The sequence below is a fragment of the Manacus vitellinus genome, unplaced genomic scaffold, assembly GCF_001715985.3.
Source record: "Manacus vitellinus isolate BGI_N305 unplaced genomic scaffold, ASM171598v3 scaffold_12_pilon, whole genome shotgun sequence".
Taxonomy (NCBI): Eukaryota; Metazoa; Chordata; class Aves; order Passeriformes; family Pipridae; genus Manacus; species Manacus vitellinus.
Genome location: NW_021938949.1, coordinates 7,810,556 through 7,831,332, shown reverse-complemented (window position 1 = coordinate 7,831,332; position 20,777 = coordinate 7,810,556). Strand labels below are relative to the sequence as shown.

General features: G+C 41.0%; 1 protein-coding gene across 1 annotated transcript in view; it reads right to left on the bottom strand.

Moving 5' to 3' along the window:
• The window catches only part of MAD1L1 (mitotic arrest deficient 1 like 1), a 351,231-nt gene that overhangs the window by 227,992 nt on the left and 102,462 nt on the right, over positions 1 to 20,777 (bottom strand). The window contains exon 10 of the mRNA XM_029957937.1: positions 20,206 to 20,350. Coding sequence (XP_029813797.1) covers positions 20,206 to 20,350 — 145 coding nt within the window. The remainder of the gene's footprint in view (positions 1 to 20,205; positions 20,351 to 20,777) is intronic.

Below are 20,777 nucleotides of genomic sequence, written 5' to 3'. Positions count from 1 at the left end.
GCTCTAGTTTGCTTCTTTGCTTCCTATCTTGAGGAATGACACCTAAAAATTAAACCCAAAAATCTAATTTTTCTATCAGGATCCTTGCTGTGATGTCTGGTTTGCTCTATTTAAGTTCCAGAAATCAAAATAACATAAAATTTTGATTAAAAAAACCCCACCCTACTGACATAAAATTCTTTCTTCGTTATTTGAAACTCTTCTTTTCATCTGTATATATAAAATTACGTTCTGCTCCCAATATCCACACACATCACCAAGAATCACAACGTCTGAAGGTGAGGATGCAGAACGAAGGGCCTGTGACCCACAAATCAGACACACCAGCACTGGAGAATTTTAGTTCTCAAAAAAGATTTATGTTCTCCTCCCAGCAGCAAGGAACTGTTGCACTGAGCTAAATATCTCAGAGATCCACAAATTTACAGGTCCCAGAAAAGGGCTATAGCATAAAGTAGCAAAGTATACATGTAATACCTGAAAAACTGAAAAACTACTTTTTCTTCTCAATTCTTTTCTATAAAATTGCATTGCCTGTGAAAAACATTAAACCTTACCTAGTCATCATCACTGAAAATACCTATATTTTCAATCACATGGGACCTATTAAATAAATCCCCCTTTTCAGCTGAAGTGCTTTTGATCGGGTTTCTGATTTTTCTCACACACTTCTTGTGCATTTTTGCTTTTTAATTTGAGGAAAATCTCTCAGATGTGCTATAGAAAAATATTGGTAGACTGATGAAAAATTAAACTTCACTTAAAAAAAACCCAAAAGCTTCACTGGATATGACTGAAGGCCTGAGCCTTTGTATGAGCTTAGACCTCAGGAGGGTGGTAAAAATGAGCAGTTAGCAACATCCAAAAAAAAAGTTTGCTGTTCATGTTACACTGTCAAGTGTGAAAATTTCCCATCTCCTTAACTCAGTAGTAGATCCCAGTGCAGCTACATATCCTTTTGAAGTTCCTCCATAGCATCCATCCACTCTAACAGACCGCAGGCTGCACCAGGTAAAGAATGAAAAGTACACAGGAAGGAAAAAATGTAGGTATTTAACACAAGATATCTATAAGAGACGAGTCTCCAAAGGCTGACAGTTCACTCCTTTTTAAAAAAAGAGCTTTTTTAAGATTTCTAAGAGTGGTTACTGAAAATATTTCCAAAGTCTTGGCCAAAGGCCAATATTTGCCTAAAACCGATATTGAACACATAAACATCAGGGGTCTTCCCACTTGTGTAAGAGACATGAGCCTTACAAATTAAAACACTATATTTTTTAAGCATCGGTTTTCATTTCCACTTGTCAGAGCTCCTGCAAGCAAAGTTGTGTTGGCCCTGCCAGGGGCAGGCAGCCCAGGTAGGGACTATACAAGGCATCTGCTCCATGTGTGTCCCCATCTTTCATAAATTCTGAGTGCTCACTGGCTTTTCTGCTGGCAGTCCTGTCACATTCCCCCAGCCACACTTAGCAACAGGATTTAGGCAGCAGAGATCCTCAAACAATACTGGTTTCCTCTGGTTTGGGGAACCAAGAACAACACATGACTCTAAATTATTCAGACCTGCACAGGTCTGGGTAACAAACCTCTAGCAACATCTATCCAGGCTCCAGGGACAGCTTTTCCCTGGTGTAGCTCAGATGACATTCAGAGAACCACAACAGGGACAAATTCAGCCCCAGGCTTATTGCACAGCAGCATTTCATCTTGGTCAGTCCCACCAGGCTGGCTAAAGAGAGCATTTGGAATATCAAGTACAAGAGAAAAACCTCAAACAACAAAATCCCAGGGCCTGACATCCCTTTCAGAGTATCTGTTAAGGAATCTGTGCTGCAAAGCCATGAGCAAGCAGGGGATCAGTCATGACTTTTCAGTGTGGGCGACCTTCTCCCCCCGGCTGCTCCCAACGAAGCTCCCAAAAGGAATTTCCCTTCCCCTCATCTTTTAACTCTTCCACAAAATGTCATGTTGATTTTTAAGGCCAAAGAACACCTTAGAGTTCTTTGATACCTTAGAGTAAGACCATCATGTTTTCCGCTAGGAAAACCACAAAAGGCTAAAATTAAGAGAAAGACTAATGCCAAAGAGCTGTTTCACAAAGGTCACATGGAACACAGGGACTCTGCCTTCAACAGCAGCCCCTGGTAAGAGCTGGTTTTGCTAAGCTGCTCACTTTGTATTTCACCTGCACATCAGGGAACAAAAAGCTCAGGAAACAAATCTGTCTTTGACTGCCTTTGGTCCTTCGAAGCTTAATTACCTTCAGCACCCTCAAACTATGTGGACTGCCTTCTGCATCTGAAAAAAACTTTACCTATGCTCAACAATACAGATGGGTTTGATAGTTTTGTTTAAAAATGCAGACAGCAAGGTTTCTCATTTTCCTAAAGCATTAAACTCCCTCTTGAAGTGTAACCTGAGATCAATTTTATTTCATCTGTTATGTAGCAGTTTTAATAAAGTGTTAAAATGAAAGATATTGAAAAATTACAGGAGAAAATAATCCTCTGAAATAATGTGAAAATGGAATGGGCAAATAATAATGCAACTGGAGCAGAAAACTATTACATCCACTCTCGGTTTGCTTCCATGCTGAGCATCTACTCTGCTTAATCTTTCCAAGAGCAGGCAAGAGTAGATACCAGTCCTCACCAAAATCTCTGCCCCCAGGTTTGTACTCCTAGTAAAACTGGTCATTACTTCTACAGAAAAGAAGTTTCCTCTTTAAGACAAGGCAGACAAAAAAAACCCAAAAAAACCCAAAAAACACACAAACTTAAATCTGTCTATGTAAAGATACTATAGTGAATGATGAATTATTAAATTATGCAGCGTGAGATGTAATGGAGTGAATTCTATTCAGTAAGATCACACACTACTGAAGATATGCAAAAAGTTGTGCTGCTGACTTTCAGTTGTCAAGCTACACACACACACACACACATATATATATTTTGCTCATCTCATTATTTTCTACTGTCTCCATGTGTGATAACATGCCCAATGCTGACACTTGTCCTGTTCTCCCTGGAAGACCCTATATTAGCATGTAAATAGCTGGCAGATATGAGGAAATGAAAGCGAGGAAGAGCTCTTTAATTAACTTTAATCCTCTGAAAATCCATACAGCAATCTGTTCTGACAGTTTTCTACACGAGATCTTCTTAGGAGGTCCCTAAGTGCTGCCTGCAGATCACTGCCAGGCTGGAACGAGGAGAAAGAATGAACAAACCAATTTTGGAGACAATATTTAGGCATTTTTCTGCTATTAAATGATGACTGGTGACTGCCATCTGGCATTATCAGAGCTGTCATTAGTCTGACTCTGGATGGGAAACAAAGAGATGCCATAAGCAAGACACAGACAGCACTTCACACCCGTCTGACAGCCAGTCCCCCGCCCGGGGTGAGCTGCCAGAGCTCACACACACTCACAGCCACAAACACACATCCTCCAGCTCCTGACACCACAGGGGATGTACCTCTGTGCCCTCTGGCCCACGTTTTCTCAGCCTGGAGCAAACACAAAATCATCGAGGTTGAAGAGCAAAGCAGTTTCCTTGTTAGAAAACCTGGTGAAACGACTCTACAGCAGCATCCAGTCCTTCAAACCTTGAATGGCAAAACGGCTGGCAAGACTATAGAGGAGGGAGCTGAAATCATTCCTCAACCATTTACATCTTCCAAATGTGACAAGTGTTACTCAATCCTCTATTACAGGAAATTTCAAACAAATTTTGGTGGGGAAAAAAAAATTAACTATAAGTGGAAGGAGATTCAGCACCACAGTCTTTGGCAATACGAGATTGTCAAATAACTCTTACCTAGCAGGTTTAGATTTAGCTCTGGAAGTGTTATCCTGCTGGTTGATGGGAGCAGGTACAATTCTCCCAGAAAGGTCACTGTTTTCAGCTGTGCCAGTGACCACTTTGAGGACACTTATGTCTCAGAGAGCTCATTTGCAGGATTCCCCAGAGAGCTGAACAAACTGAGCTCCCTGCAGGGTGACTGGGAGCAGATTAAGAGGATGCACCAGCCAGAAAAGCAGGGTGCCAGCTCTCAGTGCTCTGGATTTATTTGGAGCTGAAGGAGGGAACAGCAGAACTTCTGAGTGTCCAAGAGGTAAATCAGAGGTAGCCTTGGCTACAGCCCAGAGTCACCTGCACAAAGAGCCTGGAGAGCAGGGGGGATGTGGGAGGGAATTACATCAGCAGCCTGTTCCCCTGCTAAGACCTCCAAACCAATACAAGATAAATAGGCAGTAATGCATAAAACCCCTGAAAATCTACCTGATGAGGTCATATAAAAGGCAAGTAAGGCTGAAAAATTAGGACAATATAGAAGTGATGCTTCTATAAGGCAAACCTCCAGTTTATATAATGCAGGAATAGCTTTTAAGGCCAAGTCAGAGACCAAAGATATGCCAAAGGTATAAATATCTACCTACCACACTCAGGTTCCCCCCATCATTTTCAGCCTAGATTTCCACATATTTTAAAAAATATAAATCAAAATAATGCATAAATACAAAACTGTAACTTGCCAAATCTATTATTCCCAGAGAACTTAAAGAATACAGATACAGGAATAACCAAAAGGTGCCTAGATCACAAGCATACCATTAAGCAAAGAAAACTGGTTATACAGCATCAGCCCATAGCTATCTACAGATCTGTTTCCCCAAACCCATCAATTAGTTCTCACATTCCTATAACTTCATGTTCTCCTGCCAGTTGAACCTCACTAAGTATGAAGACCATATGTCATCACAATTCCACCTCCTAATTTTATTAATGCTGTAATATCAAGAGCAGATATCTCACTTTATTAATCATACCATATTCCAGTGCTAAAACATGCAGAAAATATCCAGCATGGCAACTTCAAATCTTGGTGACTGATAACGCTCAGGACAACATGCACTTTTATGAATACATAAGTACAAATTTCAATAAAATGACCTTTAACATGAGAGATTCCATTTAAGAAAGAAGGAAATCTCTACTGACACATAAATTACTTAAGATGAAGGTGCTCCTTCTAAGATTTACCTTACACAGACTAGTCCTTATACATACTGATCACTAATCCTCTTTAAACTATGCACTACTTCCCGCAGCTCTGAGAAGTCATGTTCTAATCTGAGCTAAATTTTCCAGTAGAGAAACACCATGGAAGGTGCCCTTAACAGCAATGAAGACAAATAAAAGGTGAAATTTGAATAAGTTCATAAAAAAACATTATAATCACATCCTCGACTAGTTAAAAGATCGCACTTTGGTCATCTGGTAAGAATACCTGGCACGGATAATGTCTGAACTGTGGCCTCTCAGCTTATCTGACAGCTGATGCCTTCATTTTAAATAAGTATGCAGCCACCAATCATAATTAAATAAATAAAATTTAATTATAAATTTTAAAAGGGGCAAGAAAGGGGGGGGGAAATCCACAAAATAATACTCCAAATAAGGTATAACAGATTTGAAATATTCATCTGATCCCAGAGAACAAGACCACCCAGCTCCATACACTGCCCACAGCTGCACATTTCAGCAGGCTGATTCATCTTCAAGACAGACAGGAGTGACAGCAGCTGTGATCCAGTTACACTCTTCTTTGCCTGGGAATACAGTAATTTGTTTGCTCATTGCCACACTGTTAAATCCCATGGGATATTCAGATACTCATACAGGGAGAAGAAAACGAGCAGTTCAGAAATTGCTACTTGCAATATATGAACTTGCAAGACTATCTCATATCTTTACCAAAATTTGAAAGAAAATAAACCTACTGATCTCCGTAGATTTTTTTTTTTTTACATTACCAGTTTCATAAAGATGAAAATAAATACAAATATCAAAACACCGAAAGTCAGGATGCTTACATAAAGTGAGAAAAGGTCATAGAAATGTAAAACATAATGGAGAATTTCAAGTAAGCAAAGGCCACAGCAATAATATTAATTTGTATTTAAAAGGTAAAAAATTTCATCACACTGAAAACATAAAACCCCAAACCAACCTGTGAGTACAGAGCAATTCTTTGAGTCTATCAGAAGTCAGAAGTGACTGTAGCTGCACATTCTGACTCTGACCCAGCAAAGATATAGACTCAGAAAAGAATCATCACAGTTGCTGTATTTTAACCAGAGAACTGAGATATTTTAACCAGAGAACTGATAAAGGCAGTTAAATGCTTCAAGAAATTAAACTGCACTAAGAAGATATAATAATAATCTCAAAGCTGGATATTCATCCAAGACCAAAATAACAAAGGTGTTAACAGACAAAAGGAATAGAATGATTTATCATTAAAAATGGTTTTTGTATTGGAGATACCAGGCAGCAGACATCCTCCTATCTGTTTTGAAAGAGGAGATAAGGTTGTTCTGGGAAATTAGAGTCATTGGCAAGGAAGTTTCACCTGAACATTGAGAAAATTAGTTGAGAAGGTTCAGAACTCAAAGCATCTTTTTTAGTTGAGTGTAACTAGATAAAATAGAGATAGATAAGCCTAAGCTTTTGTGAAAGTAATTTAAACTGAACCAGTTAATGATTCTTTGAGAACTCACAGGAGAGCGAACCAGTGAACTCAAGGTTTGAAAGTCTGTATAAATGACAGAACATCCCCGGGTTTTAATCATTATGTGAGAGCCAAATACCTATTGGTAAGAGCTGGCTGATGGAGGAGCACAACATTCCTCCTTGCCATGGAAAGCAGGAGGCTGCACTGGGAATCAGAGCCAGAAGTTTCCTTCAGTATCATTATTAGTGTAGTGGAACACAGGGGCAAACAGCAAGATGTGAAATGACAACATAAAATATTAATGTCAGCAGAGTCTAGAGACAAGGGTGAGGCATTCTAGAGAACTTAAAAATATTAATAATGGGGAAAGAGCAAAGACTGATAAACAGCCTGAGCAAAATCACACACAAACACAAGTTAATGTAAAGAGGAAGAAAAAAAAAATCAGATTTCAAGCAGTGTGCACAAAAGCAGGTTTTACACCACAATCTCCTTGGGATTTGACTTGGACACCCTTCAGAGCTATGATATCCTTACAGACATGCTGGCCAGACACAGCATGCAGAGAGGAGGGAAGGGACTTCAGCCTGTGCCTATAAACCAGGCCGTAACTTCCCCAAATAAAAGCACTTCAGCAACACAGCTCCAGGAAAAAAAAAAAATCCTTGTACTAATACAGGTTCACCAAAATGATACCAGATGCTTTCAGGGTATGACAAGACTCTGCAGATGTAGAAAATCAGTGAAATGCTGATGCTAACACAGTGGAGCAGGCGGTGTCAGGGAATACACACACACGTGCTACAGCAGAGGACTTGCTACCTGAAGGAAGGTCATTGTCACAGAGGTAAGGCACAAAAAACTGCAGTCTGCACTGTGGGACTTCATAAAAACACAAATATTCTCTGAAGGAGATACAATAAAGATTTAACAGCTCTTCCACAGTGTTCCTGTTTGACTTGGGCTCAGGTCTTCAGCCCTTTTATTCAAGCATCTCTGTTCCCCATCCTCTTTCATAACTGAGGTAACGGTGCTTCTCCACCCCACAGCAATGACAGAAGGAATACAGCAGCTCTAAACATCGAGTACTAATAAAATATGAGTGACAGTGTCATTCAGGTTCCCAAAATAGACAGCATTTAACCTTCATTAGTTGTTAACAGCTCTCATAAGTCTACCAAGCATTAATAGTCAGATATTTATAACACATTTACCTCCAGACCGAGTCCCAAGACAAATAAGAGAAAGGACAAGTAATGTATCAAGGTTCCTCCCCTCAGAGTTTCTTATCACTACTTCCTGGGGGAAGGAATTGCCAAGAAAAAGAACTCACTGGTCTGGATGAATAAACCTTGTAAGTCCCAAAGCTGTCCCTGGGGAGAGCAGCAACTGTGCCTCTTACACCTTAAAAATGCAGCAAAATGAGAAGACACCATTTTTCTTAAGTTGTATTTGCCTGAAGAATGTGAACTTTCTAATTTACATTTAATTTTATTAGTCTTCCTTATAGCATATTAAAAGTTAATAACAAATCAAAACTTTTGATGCAGATTGTTGGGCATTCCCTCATCCAGTGGAAGCAGAACCATGCACAGAACCCCAGCAGAGCAGGAACAGCTTGTAAGTTCTGTCAGCTGAGGACCATCCAAAATACAGCAAATTCTCCATAAAGCAAAGTATGACCCCCTGCCCACCAGCCAGGGTCAGCTGCTCTTACTGATAATTCAACTGGAAATGCCTACAGGGATGTTTTGGCTGCAATTAAGAGATCCAGTTTCTTCAGTGGAGCAGTTAGACATTAAAACTAAACCTGTGTAACTGCTGTCTGATGAGGGGCAACAATTCCACATCCCTGCTCCCTCTTCTTGAAGGAAAACTAGTCCCTCTGCAGAGGGAGAAGTAGTGAGAACATAAACACTGACAAAGAAAACCCCAAACTCACCCTAGGAAGGTGCAATGTAATAAGACCTCCTGAGAAAGTCACAGCATTTTTGATAGGATGCAGATTCAGAGGAGTCAACTGGAGCTGGTCCCTTGGAGGGATCAAATAATTTCTAATGTTAGGGACTAAACCCTAACAGAGCACAAGACCTGATGCAGAAGATGCACCAACAACTGGAGTAGAAGGAGCTTCAGTACCTCAGAAGTCACTAATCCATGTCCAGGCAGAGAGGAAAGAGAGGCAGGGAAGATGTGCACATTTAATTACCTCTGGATTTCTGTTTTACGTGTGTTATCTGAAGGAAAACATCACATTTCACATCCTTCAGCTTGTGTGTACCTCTAGAGAGTTAAGCTATAAACCTGGCTATTATTTACAGCTGCTCAGGATCCTATTTAGGGTATTTTCAAGGGATTCAGCAGGGGTTTTTTTTCTCTTTTATGCAAGTAAAAAGCCAATATTGGAATGCAATGGCTACAAACATAGCCTCAGGTTAACACCACACATGACAAACTCGTGTGCATAGACATCACATAAGAAACACATTGCTCACATAAAAGGAGGGGGTGGGTTAAAGAGCTTTCTGGGGTTTTTTTTTAATAACTTCTTTGGTAGAAAAGATTCCATTTCAAGCTTTTAAAGTGTGATGAACATGCTCCATTATGAACCACTCACAGAGCTTCCCGTGACCTGCACCTCTGTGATGGTTCCACCACAGGGAGAAAGCACAGGGATGAGCAGAATCAGTCACTCTTCTGCTACAGAACACACCTTCAGGGAAGAAATGGCCACTAAGCCTGCCCAGGAGTGGAGAGGGTTGTTTAGAGGTACATGAAAGCAGGCAGGTCCTTGCAGAAGGCAAATCACCTGGGCTGCTCAGCAAAGCTGTGCCCGGATGGGACACTGAGGCAGAGCAGGAGGAACATGTGGCTGCTGCTGTCCCTCAGTGTTTAGGGAGAACAAGGAATGGCTCTGAGCAAACTAATAGCTTTCTGGCTTTAAACTGGGAGGGAAAGGAGAAAACAAACAGATGATTTGCTTGGCATTTTGCTAGAAGCAAAGACAAGAGCTGAGATTTACTTAAGGCACTGCAGAGTGAACTGGAGGTGGCAAATAAATTGCTTCATGGGAGACCCTCCAAGCACTGAGGTGGCACAGGTTACCCCCATCCTCCACAGCCTCATGTGTAGAATGAGTAAGAGAAGGATGATGGTCAAGGATACAGTGCTTAAAATAGGGAGTGGGAGAGATGTCACTGTAGTAAGTACAGCCACTTGTTCATGTTCACTTCATGCAAAAGGTCAAAAATTCTCTTGTATGGTGATTTTCATTTTTAAAAAACAACCCAGAGTGGTTCACAAGCTTTTTTCCCCCCAGCATCAAACTCTTACAATATACTATCTTAATAAAGATCTTCATGTTGGAAAGGGATAAAAGAGGCATTTTGTTTTGATTTCATTATATCTCCTGAAATTGCTTTTTTCTTGTCACTCAGTTGTGGTGGCCCTCACCGAGGGATAATGCAATAACACTTCTGACAAGGTCAGCTTTCCAATAACTTGGTAAGTGGCATTTCCCAATGACAAAACAAGCACAGCTTCTCCTCTTTTGTAATTAATATAACAGAAATGTCAACCCAGAAACTTGGTCTCCAAAGGTAGTATGTTATTGACAGAAAATTAAATTATTAAAGCCAGAAAGCGTTTCCTTATCTGCAAAACTGAAAATGCTATTTACAGAGTAGAACTACTGTTACAAGCATAAAACATAAAACTCCTGCAGCTTATGTGTGTGTCTGAAAAAACAGCAACTGAGAAGAGTCACATTGCCTAAATTGCTAATTCAGGCAATAGATCATTTTGAAAACTACACACCCATTTTGGAAAATCATTTTGCACATGCCCTGTAGAAGCACATGATTCTGTGCTGTGTGCATGGACTGAAAGAAATATTACTTTACATCCATGCTTTTCTTTATTTAATCACGTGCTCAAAGGGAGAAAGGGAGTAAGAGCAATTCCTCTCCCTGAAAGGGGAATGAGTTCTTGGCTCTGCCCCATGGAGACTTCAGGTACAGCCCGTGCACCTCACTCCAAACCTATGTGCTATGCAGTCAAGTAGGTCAAAGCTTTCCCTAGGACCTGCTGCTTGTTGTAATCTGAATCTCTCCTTCAAATGCACACAAGGACAGTGAGCCCCAAGTCCTGTCACCCATTTCTTCCTATATTTAGATTTTACAGCTCAGGACAGGCAGATGTGAGCTCCAGAGTGCCATCGGTGGGGTGGAGATAACCCAACAGGGGAAGCTGTGCTCACGTCTCAGGGGGAGCAGAGGTGGGGGGAAGAGTATTCAGCTGCAGAAAACAACAGATCCTGCAGTTACAGCACGGGCTGGCACTAGCAAAATACAAATTTTTCTGTGAAAAACATTTGCCAAACCCAGCCCCCCAGGTGTCTGCAGCTCCCAGGCACAAGATCAGCACAAACCTTCTCAAACGCTTGCAGGAAAGTGAACAGTTTAAAAATGCTCCTCTCTTCAACTACTTTCACTTTAATCACTTTGTCTCAATTCCTTACACACAGTCTCGTGGCACCCAAAGCAACATGGACTAGAAGACCAAGTAGGGTGGAGTCTCTGCTTTCCCCAGTGTTGCTACAGGAGCAAACTCGTGGGATGATACGACACTGGAATAAGCCCATTGCACTTTCTACAGACCCAACACAATGGCAAGCAAAGGAACACATCCACTGGAATTCTTGGACTTCACTACCTGAGGAGAGTAAAGGAGATGCATACACGAGACAGATATATTGAAACATTGCTCTTAACAAGCAGCTTGGATGCCCTGCAGGGTTGTAGGACCTTCCTACACACAACCTCTACAAATTAAAACTCTCCTACAAAGACATCTCCTCCTCCCAACAGGAAGAAAGTTCAACATCACCTTGATGTAAAAAGCTTATCTTCTTTTCCTGGCTCATGTTCACACTTTACCTGTTGATCCCTTTCCAAATTCTTGACTTCAAAAAGGCAGTGAACTTTCTAGGGAAATCCCGAACCTCTGGATTCAGACAGACAGAAAATTAAACCTTAGTTCCCCCACTGTCCCAAACTGGTTCTACTTGAAGAGGCAAGTTTATGGTTAATATTCTTCACTGGTCCTGGTCTAAATGCCCCATAAAACACTAAAAAAACCCAGCAGCTGTTCTGTATATTGAGAAGCGTGTAGTATAATAATCTCATTACATCAATCAGAATTCATTAACTGAAACTAGACCAATTCTTCAAATTTTCTATCATTTCTACTAAATAAATGTTGATGACTCTATCTGAAATACTACCTAAGCAAATGTGTTCATAAAAGAGGGAACAGTACATTTCTCCTCAATGCAACAAATCATGGGTCAGAGACCATTTCCGTGATGCTTTGTAAAACCTCATTTGACTTCTAATATATTCATCAATTTAAGCAATGCTTGACCTGAGATGTTGTGAACACACACTGAACAAAACAGTCTGTACTGCATGATCCTGTGCCAGAAGTAATCCAAAACTCCTTAATTCTCCAGACAGTCCTTTGGTTTTCTAAAGATTTTGGGGCTTCATTTGAAAGGATGCTCTGACTGGTGTCTGAGTAGTGCAGCTGTTCTTACCAGAGGCTCACATCACATGTTGAAATAAGCTACTGTGCAATTACTTAATTATCTCTCTCTCCTATCCTTTAAAAAAATCCACTGCAATTCAACTTGAAGCAAACCCAGTTAATCCAGTTTTATGGCTGAGAATTAAAACAGAGAGAAGTCAGAAATTCAAAGCTGCAGTTCCTGTGGCAATACCACCACTCTAAGAGGCACTGATATTAATGCCTTCAAACCGTTAAGTATTTGAGGAAAAAAGAAATGAAAAAAAAAAAAGCCAACCAAAAAAACCTCCTTTTCTGCAGCTTATCCTTGCTGGTATTTCAGAGCCTGCTGTTCAGAAATCCTATGCCCCTTCCCTGTCCTTGGATGCTGCCCAAGCCCATGCCCAGCCACCTCACCGAGCCCCTCTTGCTGTCACCCTTCCCTCGTTGGTGAGGCACAGCAGCGAGGTTTGTTCTGCCCGACTTCCCCCAACAATAACTCCCTCATTCCACCCATCCATCTTCCCGCCTGCTTCTCTGCCAGACCTGCTCAGCCATCCTTCATAATTCAGAGCTGAGGAGCTAAGGAATAAATGTTACAGCACACGCATCAAGGGAACTATAACTTTGAATTACCTGACCTGGGTGAGTTTAAATTCTCAGCCATAACATTGGATTAACCTAATTTCTTTTTATTGAATATTTTACCTTTAGAAGTCCTACAGCCCTTTCTCTCGGAGAAATATGAGAACTGAAGGTCATATAAATTCTTTTATGGGTATATTTCTAATTTTCATAATATAACCTCTTAGCATTGAGCATTAATATCTAGTGGTGGCAGAACAAAGCAGAAGCCAGTCAGTATTCTGGGGAGGAAAAAAAAAAAAAAATCACATTTCTATTGTTCTTCACAAATACCTCATAAAATAACACATAACTTTTAACTTTGCTTCATATTCTGAATTGTTATAAAATTTTAAAAAACTCTCTAAACACGCTGCTTAAATAGAAATTATGTCAGATATAACATCAATAGAATACAGAGGCTGTCCTTGTGCCTCCCCCTCAAAAACATCAGATATAAAGATAATAATGAACTCCATATTTTTATCATTACAAGGTTTACCAGATACATAAGGCAAGGGAAAAAATTACACAAAACCGATTCCAGAAAATTGCTAAGATAATTTTTATGAACTCTTTTATGCTTCTAAAAGGGAAGAGGAAGCAAGGCCCACGAATCAATTCATCTTCTGCCTCCAGGCTGGTCATTTGAACTAACACTCAGCAGTTCCACATTGAGAGCCCTCAGGTGATGAAGCTCTACTGCAACAAAGCACACCACCTTCATCCTCCGTGGGACAAATTCCTACAGGTACCCACACAGGTACACAAAGTAGAATATCCAAAGTCAGGGAAAAGGCAAATTTATCCCCTAGCTATGAAGAATTAGGGCAATAGCCCAAGAGCAAAAGCTCTCACTAGAGAGGATGCAGTGGAAAGCAAGAAGGCAAGGGCAGACTCACTCCCAAACATCTGCAGTGCCCACAGCCCCTGAACAAGCTCCAGCACCTGAGAGCCAGATTCCCTCAACAGATATAGAGACATAGACTGACAAGTTAGAAACTAAGGGAACTCTTGGGCATTGAAAAGCCATTTTGGAGCAGGATAAACAAGTGAGAACTCAACAACTCTGCACTGAGTAAAAACAAGTGAGCAGTAAACCTATGACCAAATCAGGCCAAGTAAGGAACAATGTCAAAAGAGAAAACAAAGCAAAAGAAAAGCATGCACTGCTCTGGGAGCCATCACCAGCAAACACACACTCTCCTGCCTTCCAGAAATCTGCAAATCTCACTAGAGAACCAGTAACATTTTCTGGTTTGGTTTAAAGATACTTCCTCCTCCCAGATGCTCTTTGTGCACTGCTTCGAAACTACTACGGCCAGCCTCTTCTCCAAACACATTGATTTCAGCTCTCCTTATTCATTCTTTATTGAGAGATTCTGCAATTGTGTTAGTAAATGATATTAGCAGGCCCTGTGGAACAACCTGTTTCAAAGGAAAATGGCTTGTACTCATTTTATTCTGGAAGACAATTGCCATTTGCTTAATATAGCCATGATATTTTACTGAGGTAATTATACTCTTAGCTATCAGTAACAATTAAACCCTTAGATTGAGGTTGCTTAATAAAGGTCTCAAAATAAATAACACATTCCAAACACAGTATTTTAAAATGTCAAGCATGCAAATAAGATCTTGTAATGAATATAAGAAAGCATCAAGTATAAATCAGCACAGAGTCAGTTTGTCATTGTACAAATCTCTGCAAAAATTGCCACTTTGTGGGATTCTGCTCAGGAAGCTGAAAAAGCTACAAAAAGGGCAGTGCTGCAGATGAAACCATTTCAATAAATACTATGGCTGGTTCATGGCAAGGCCAGGGTGGAGCCACCAACACTGCTGTGCTTCTCTAGGTGCTGGGCTGAGTGACTTGCATTGTACAGTCAAGACTATGCTGAGGCTGATAAAATTTATACTTGTTTTTTGGTATTTCCTGTAGCAATTTCCATGAAAACTACAGTTAGACCATTCCATTAGAAGCTAAATAAAAAACTCCAGAACAGACAAATTAGAGGGTACAGACAAAGGAGAAAAATCACTCTCAGACTCTGAGATCAGGTCAACAGATCCTAGAAAGCATTAGATATGGAAGACAAAAAAACTCAGTATGCTTTATCCAGCAGTCCAGACACTCCTGTAAAAACCACAAACACAAAGCCCAACAACCACCCTGCACGAGACTGAACTTGGGATCAATCTAAAACCAGCTTGCAGAGGAGGAGATTATTCATAAAAGCACCTACCTCATCTCTGACCTGTTGGTCCTCATCCATTAGAAAAGGCACCCTGCAAGAGGAGTCTGGGAATTAAAATTGATGATGCTACTGGATACTAAAAATTACAATTCAGCAGCGATCTGCTCCAAGCCCCAGCACTCCACAGGCAGCAATCATCTCTTTCCCTCTGTCCCACAACTGTTAATGATCCTCTGTCTTCTTCTGCTCTTATCCTCCTCCACCCCTAACTACCAAGCACCCTTCTGCTGAAAGTATTTAACTGATTAACACAATCAAGTTGAAATTAGAGAAACCTGTGCTCAATCTAAAAGGCTGCTGAGTCTCCTTCAAACACAGTCTTGTCTCCCTCTTCTTAGACATGCAAGATGGTCTAAGCAAGCACTACTTCAGCCCACAAAACTGGCCTTGCTGAATCTCTGAAGAGGGGGAAGTGGAATTGCTTTAAAATGTATTTATTTGCAGGCATAAAAATGAATATAACTTCCATGAGTTTATGAAAACCTGTGAAGGGGAGACACGGTGAGCAGAGGGAAAGGCTTGGCAAGGGTCAGGCTGACAGCAGTTAACAGTCATGTGTAGAGCAGCAGCACAGCTGGTGATGTACGAGCAACAGCGCTGCTGAAATGACATACACAGAGTCATGAAGTGGATTGAAGGAAGGAAGAAGTATCATAGCAGCCAGGGAAAGCATTCCACACTGCTCACAACCCAGAGGAGAGGCTCTGCTCTGCCCCAAAGCCAGTGTGCTACCTGGATGCAGAGCAGAGCACAGGTATCATACCCAAAAGAAGGTCTGTCACAAGGATCTGTTTGCCAGGGTGGCTCTTTTTCCAGCTACTGAGTGCAGTACTGACTGCAATATTAACAGCTAATTTTTTACATATCCCAGGAAAAGGGTTAATTCACCTTCTTCGCTGAGCCCTCAGAACTCTAAGATCCTTCCTTGAGCTTTAAAATTATCTATCTACCTCTTAAGAAAAAACATAATGCAGTATCCAGTATGACAGAGAAGCCATCAGCATTATTTTAAACCTTTACTGATTACAAAACAAAGCAGATGGCAAATCAAGTCATGAACTCTGCATCTGCCATGCTTAATGAACAGTTTAATTACCTAGTCCCATTTCAGATGCATCTTTGCCACTCTCAGCTCTGGGAGTCACTAATATACTTCACACTGACTGATATCTCCAGGAACATGTGGTATCAACAGTCAGCTGGAGTTGGTTAATCAATACTTGTTTAATCTCCAACTTTTATGGTGATGGCCTAAATTATGCCTCAATAGAAACAGATTTCCTATCCCATCACATGATCTGGTTGAAAGCTCAGGAAACAAAAGGGAATTTTTCAGCCTCTTCTCTGGGCAGCAAAGTACCCAAAGACAGACGAGTGCACAGACGGGAAATAAACACAGTGAAACAACAACAGTACAAGCAGATTAATTCAGTTGTTGCATTATGCCTTATCTGAGAGCAAGGGATGCAATTATGGCAGTGTGCATTCACAAAGTTACATTTTGAGAAGTAAATTGGACTCATTTGGAGTAAGTTACAACTGAAATTGGGCTTCACATTTTGAGTGTTGAGCTTCCTGTGAAGGATCACACACCGGCTGCACAAAGCAGGGCATTTTGTCTCTGGTCAAAGCTGCTGCACGTGGTATAGGATGATCCTACTCACTCTGCAGCTTCATACATTCTTTCCATGACATACTGACTCAGATAAGGACTTTCAGAAAGGGCTTTTCATTTTAGGAGACTTCCATGTCATATAAAATTTTCTATGAGATTTAAATTTTAGCCATTCAGTAGCAGAACTGACTGTTTCTAACAAGCCCATTCCATAAACAAAGACCAGGAGTTGTGTGCAACGCTCTCAGAAAAAGATAAATACTCACAAGCTTAAGAACAACACAAAAGTCAAATACAAAACTGTGTGGGTAAACATGGCATTCAAAGCAAATACAGCAGGAAATCAAACAGGAAAAAGGGCAGAGGTGGACTAGGTCTTTCCCCAGCATTTCAGGTATCTCCAGTACCACTGCATCACAACTACCTCAGGTAACAAAGGAAAGATTAAAGATTTCCCTAAAAAACTCTGAGCAAAGGCAAAGCAAAAAGACAGCAGAACAGACAGCAAACCCAGCCAGGCAGATCTCTGAGAGAGTGAGTGAATGCATCCCTTCAAACATCAATTTCTGTTTCATCACCTTAAGTGAAGAGAGTGACACTCCAGGAGAAACCTTCCAGCCATCAATGTCTGAAAGCCTCGAGGGTGTCCAAATCTAGTCTTATGTTTCACTGAAAACATGTAAATCAGAAAACTGGATTTACAAGGACATATGGGACAAAGTGATCAACCAATATGTTCTAAACAGCAGTTTGTCAACAGGAATAATCGAGATGCAGCTCCTCCTCCAGCCCACTGTCAGCGGTGGAGTCGATGGGGCTGGACCACAGCACTAACACATCAAAGACTGGAGAATGCTGTTCTTCAGGTCTGCCAGGGAAGAGAGATTTGTAGTGATGCACTGAAGTATCCCAGACTGACAACTGTTTCAGTTCCAAGCAGTAAACCAACTGGAAAGGTCCAAGTAAGATCAAGAAAGCCCCAAAGAAGCAAATGAGGCGAGGAAGCAAGATAAGGACAGAGAAGTCAAATGTACTGAAATGGAAATACGAGAGCAACTAAGACAGACAGAGACTGTGGCAAGTAGCAGCTGAACAAGTGAGACAGGCAGTCTGTAAGAGCCACAAAGTACTGCTTGAATCTTGAGGAAAAAAAATCAGTAGCCATAAAAGTAAGGTGAGAAGGAATCAGACTGGCAAAGCAAGGACCTCCTGAAGAGAGTACATTTACTACTGCAATATTTGGTACTGCTGTTAGGAAATGAAGAACAACTTACTCTTTTCTATTGATCTTTTAAAACATATTCAAGGTTCTGAGACTTCCAATTGACTTCCAATGTTCCAGTTTGAGCCCACAGAAAGGACAACTGTTACTGCATTAAACTCACACTGTAAAACACATCTGATGCCTTTCAGACCTTATTTGCTCAGCATACAGGAAAAGATTCACTGCCCTGGTGGAGGGTCAAACATACACAAATGCAAAAGTCATACTATCAAAAGCAATAGCAATTCAATCAAATATATAATAGTCTCCCCCAAATTAGATTTTCACAGTCCTATTTAACAAGACAAAGCTTCAGTAGAGTGAACTCATCTTTTCCATTCTCAAATTTCATAGAAGCACGCTGTACTACTGATGCCACTAATTAGATGATTAAATACCATTCTAGGTGATATGCTTTCAATGTAAAATAATTATTTTTGACGGGCAATATATTTGCTCAATCTCATTTTAAATCACAATATCATACTTTTTTAATTAAATGAAATTCCTTCCTCTGATTTTGCATGAGAAGAGCAACCAGCAGGAGAAACAGTGCCAAGGATAGATTGTCCAGGTTCCATAATGCATGTATTTCTTCACAAAGGACCCCAGCATTCTCTGGATGGAATATAAATTTTCAGAGAACAGCAAAGTCTTTATTCCTTTAAAACAGGTCAGTTGAGGAACCACTGAGCACACTGAAAACTTTCCCCGTCAAATCAAAAGATTTTTTTGCCATGGTCTGATGAAGGACGTTTCCAACTTTTCCTCTACTCCTCTTCAGGGGGAGAACAGCAAACAAAGCAAAGGCTTTGTCTTCCTAAATAAATCAGGGTACAATCCATTACATGACAAAGTACTGTTGTCTTTTTGTCCCGTACTTAAAGAAAAGTAATGACATTTTGTGTTCTATGACAAAAAGTGTTTCTGCTGAGCACTGGAAATAAGTTAACAAAGAGAATTTTTTAGAAACCATCTGAGAAACTTCCTTCGGGGCTGAGCAATCCAGCACAGTGTTGAATAGCTGAGAAGGTCATAAAGGAAGGCTTTTTTACCGGGCTCAGTATCCACCTGTGTCATATCCAACCAGGCCAGTACTAAACCAGAACACTACTGAGGGCTGTCTGCTGCTGGGGGTAGGAGAAAGACTGAGGAGAAGAGATGCCTTTTCTGTTTCCATGGAGAGAGTTTGGTCCATCCACCCTGATTGCAGTGCCTGCCTCACTGTGAGGCAGAAAGAACTGCTGTCATTTTTCTCTTCTCACTTGTGTGACTCTCCATGGCATCAAATTCCGCAGTAGGAAGATCTGATGGAATATCCTCTTGTAAAGTGACTGCTTCATGCTTCAAGAGCCCTGCTTACTGCTCCATATATCACAGCTTCTTTGGCTCAACAATGACATGGAATTACACAGAACTGGGCGCAGCACAATTAAAATCGATCAAAATGCCTTAGTTGACACTGAAAATTAAAGCCTAAAGCACAAGCAACAGAACAGTTCTCTTCCCTCCTTCCTCCCCACACAGGGATGTGCCTGGCTCCCTCACATGAGCTCTAACTACTCAAGTCTGACCTTCTGTGCACACATAAGCTCATTTACGTGAGGAGCTTTATAAGATCAGGGAGACTGCTCATATGAGGGAAGTTTTGCAAGGAATATTCTTGGAAAGTGAAGTAACTACCTTTCTGACTATAGTGAATTATTATTCCCTTTGGGGAAAGAGAGCTCTCAGAATTTAATATAAAATTTTCAATGCTCTACAGACTTCAAAATTATTGTGTAGAATTTCATCAAGAGAGCACACCTGATATAGGATGATGCAGCCTTCTTTGATATATCCTATAGAAAGAATCTTAAAACGAATTTTCAATTTACTGGTCTAGTGCCTGCCATTACATTCAAACAGACTTCCAGCGTAAGAGGAAGGCAAATCTCTTACTCTCTGTAAATTGTTTTTCCACAGGAACAGTTGACAAGGCGCTGCCGTTTCGCTCTCTTTAGGAAAGGAGGCAATGCAGCCAAAGCCATTATAAATTCCCTTCAGTGGCTCAAAACAGTCCAGCAACAACATGATTCAATTCTCTGCCCTCACACAGGTGCCAAGCCTGAGATGAAGTCACGTATCATCAGCATGAGCCCAGACGGGGGGAACACCAGCACAGCCTTAGCAGGCACTAGTACTTTTATTCCTACGAAGTCCTAAAGTCTCTTACAGCACCCACTGTGCAAAGACCCCACAGCAACTCTGTAGTACCAGTTACAGAGGTGAACAAAGAAGAGATAGGAAGGACTGCACCTGGAGGAAAGAAAAAAAAGGACATGGGCTTTTCCAAACATGACCCAGAAACTCACCTTGGTGAGGAGCACCACACGTTTCTGCAGCCGCCTGACCAGCGCTTCCTGATGCTCACGTCTCTTCTTCTCATCCAGCAGCTGGCTCTGAACCCGCAGGATTTCCTCCTGTAGCTGCTGCCGGGCCTTCTCCAGCATTCGGGCACTAAGGAAGGTAACACAGACCTGTGAATTCTTGACCCCTGCCTCTTAGAGAGATGAGAAAAACCTGAGAGAAGCATCACCATGACACGGGACACCAGGGCTGGTGCCATTTCATTTTACGGCTGCGCTGCTGAAAACAGAGTAGCTGCAGTCTCATTATCAGCTGTTGTCAGAAAAAGATATGAGAGAAGAACCATTCCAGTGACAGCCTTCTTGTGCAGCACAACACAATTACTGGAACCTCACACATACAGAGCATTTAAATAATTGCGTATCTGTTTCAAACTCAATCCATTTGCCTTTGAGAACATGCTTTGTTTTCAACAAACAGCACACAGTCTTGGGTTCTACTGGATCTTTTCATCTTTTTCTAACAAAGTAGAAGTAAAACTGAGGTTTAATATGATCTGCTTTGACTGACAGATAGT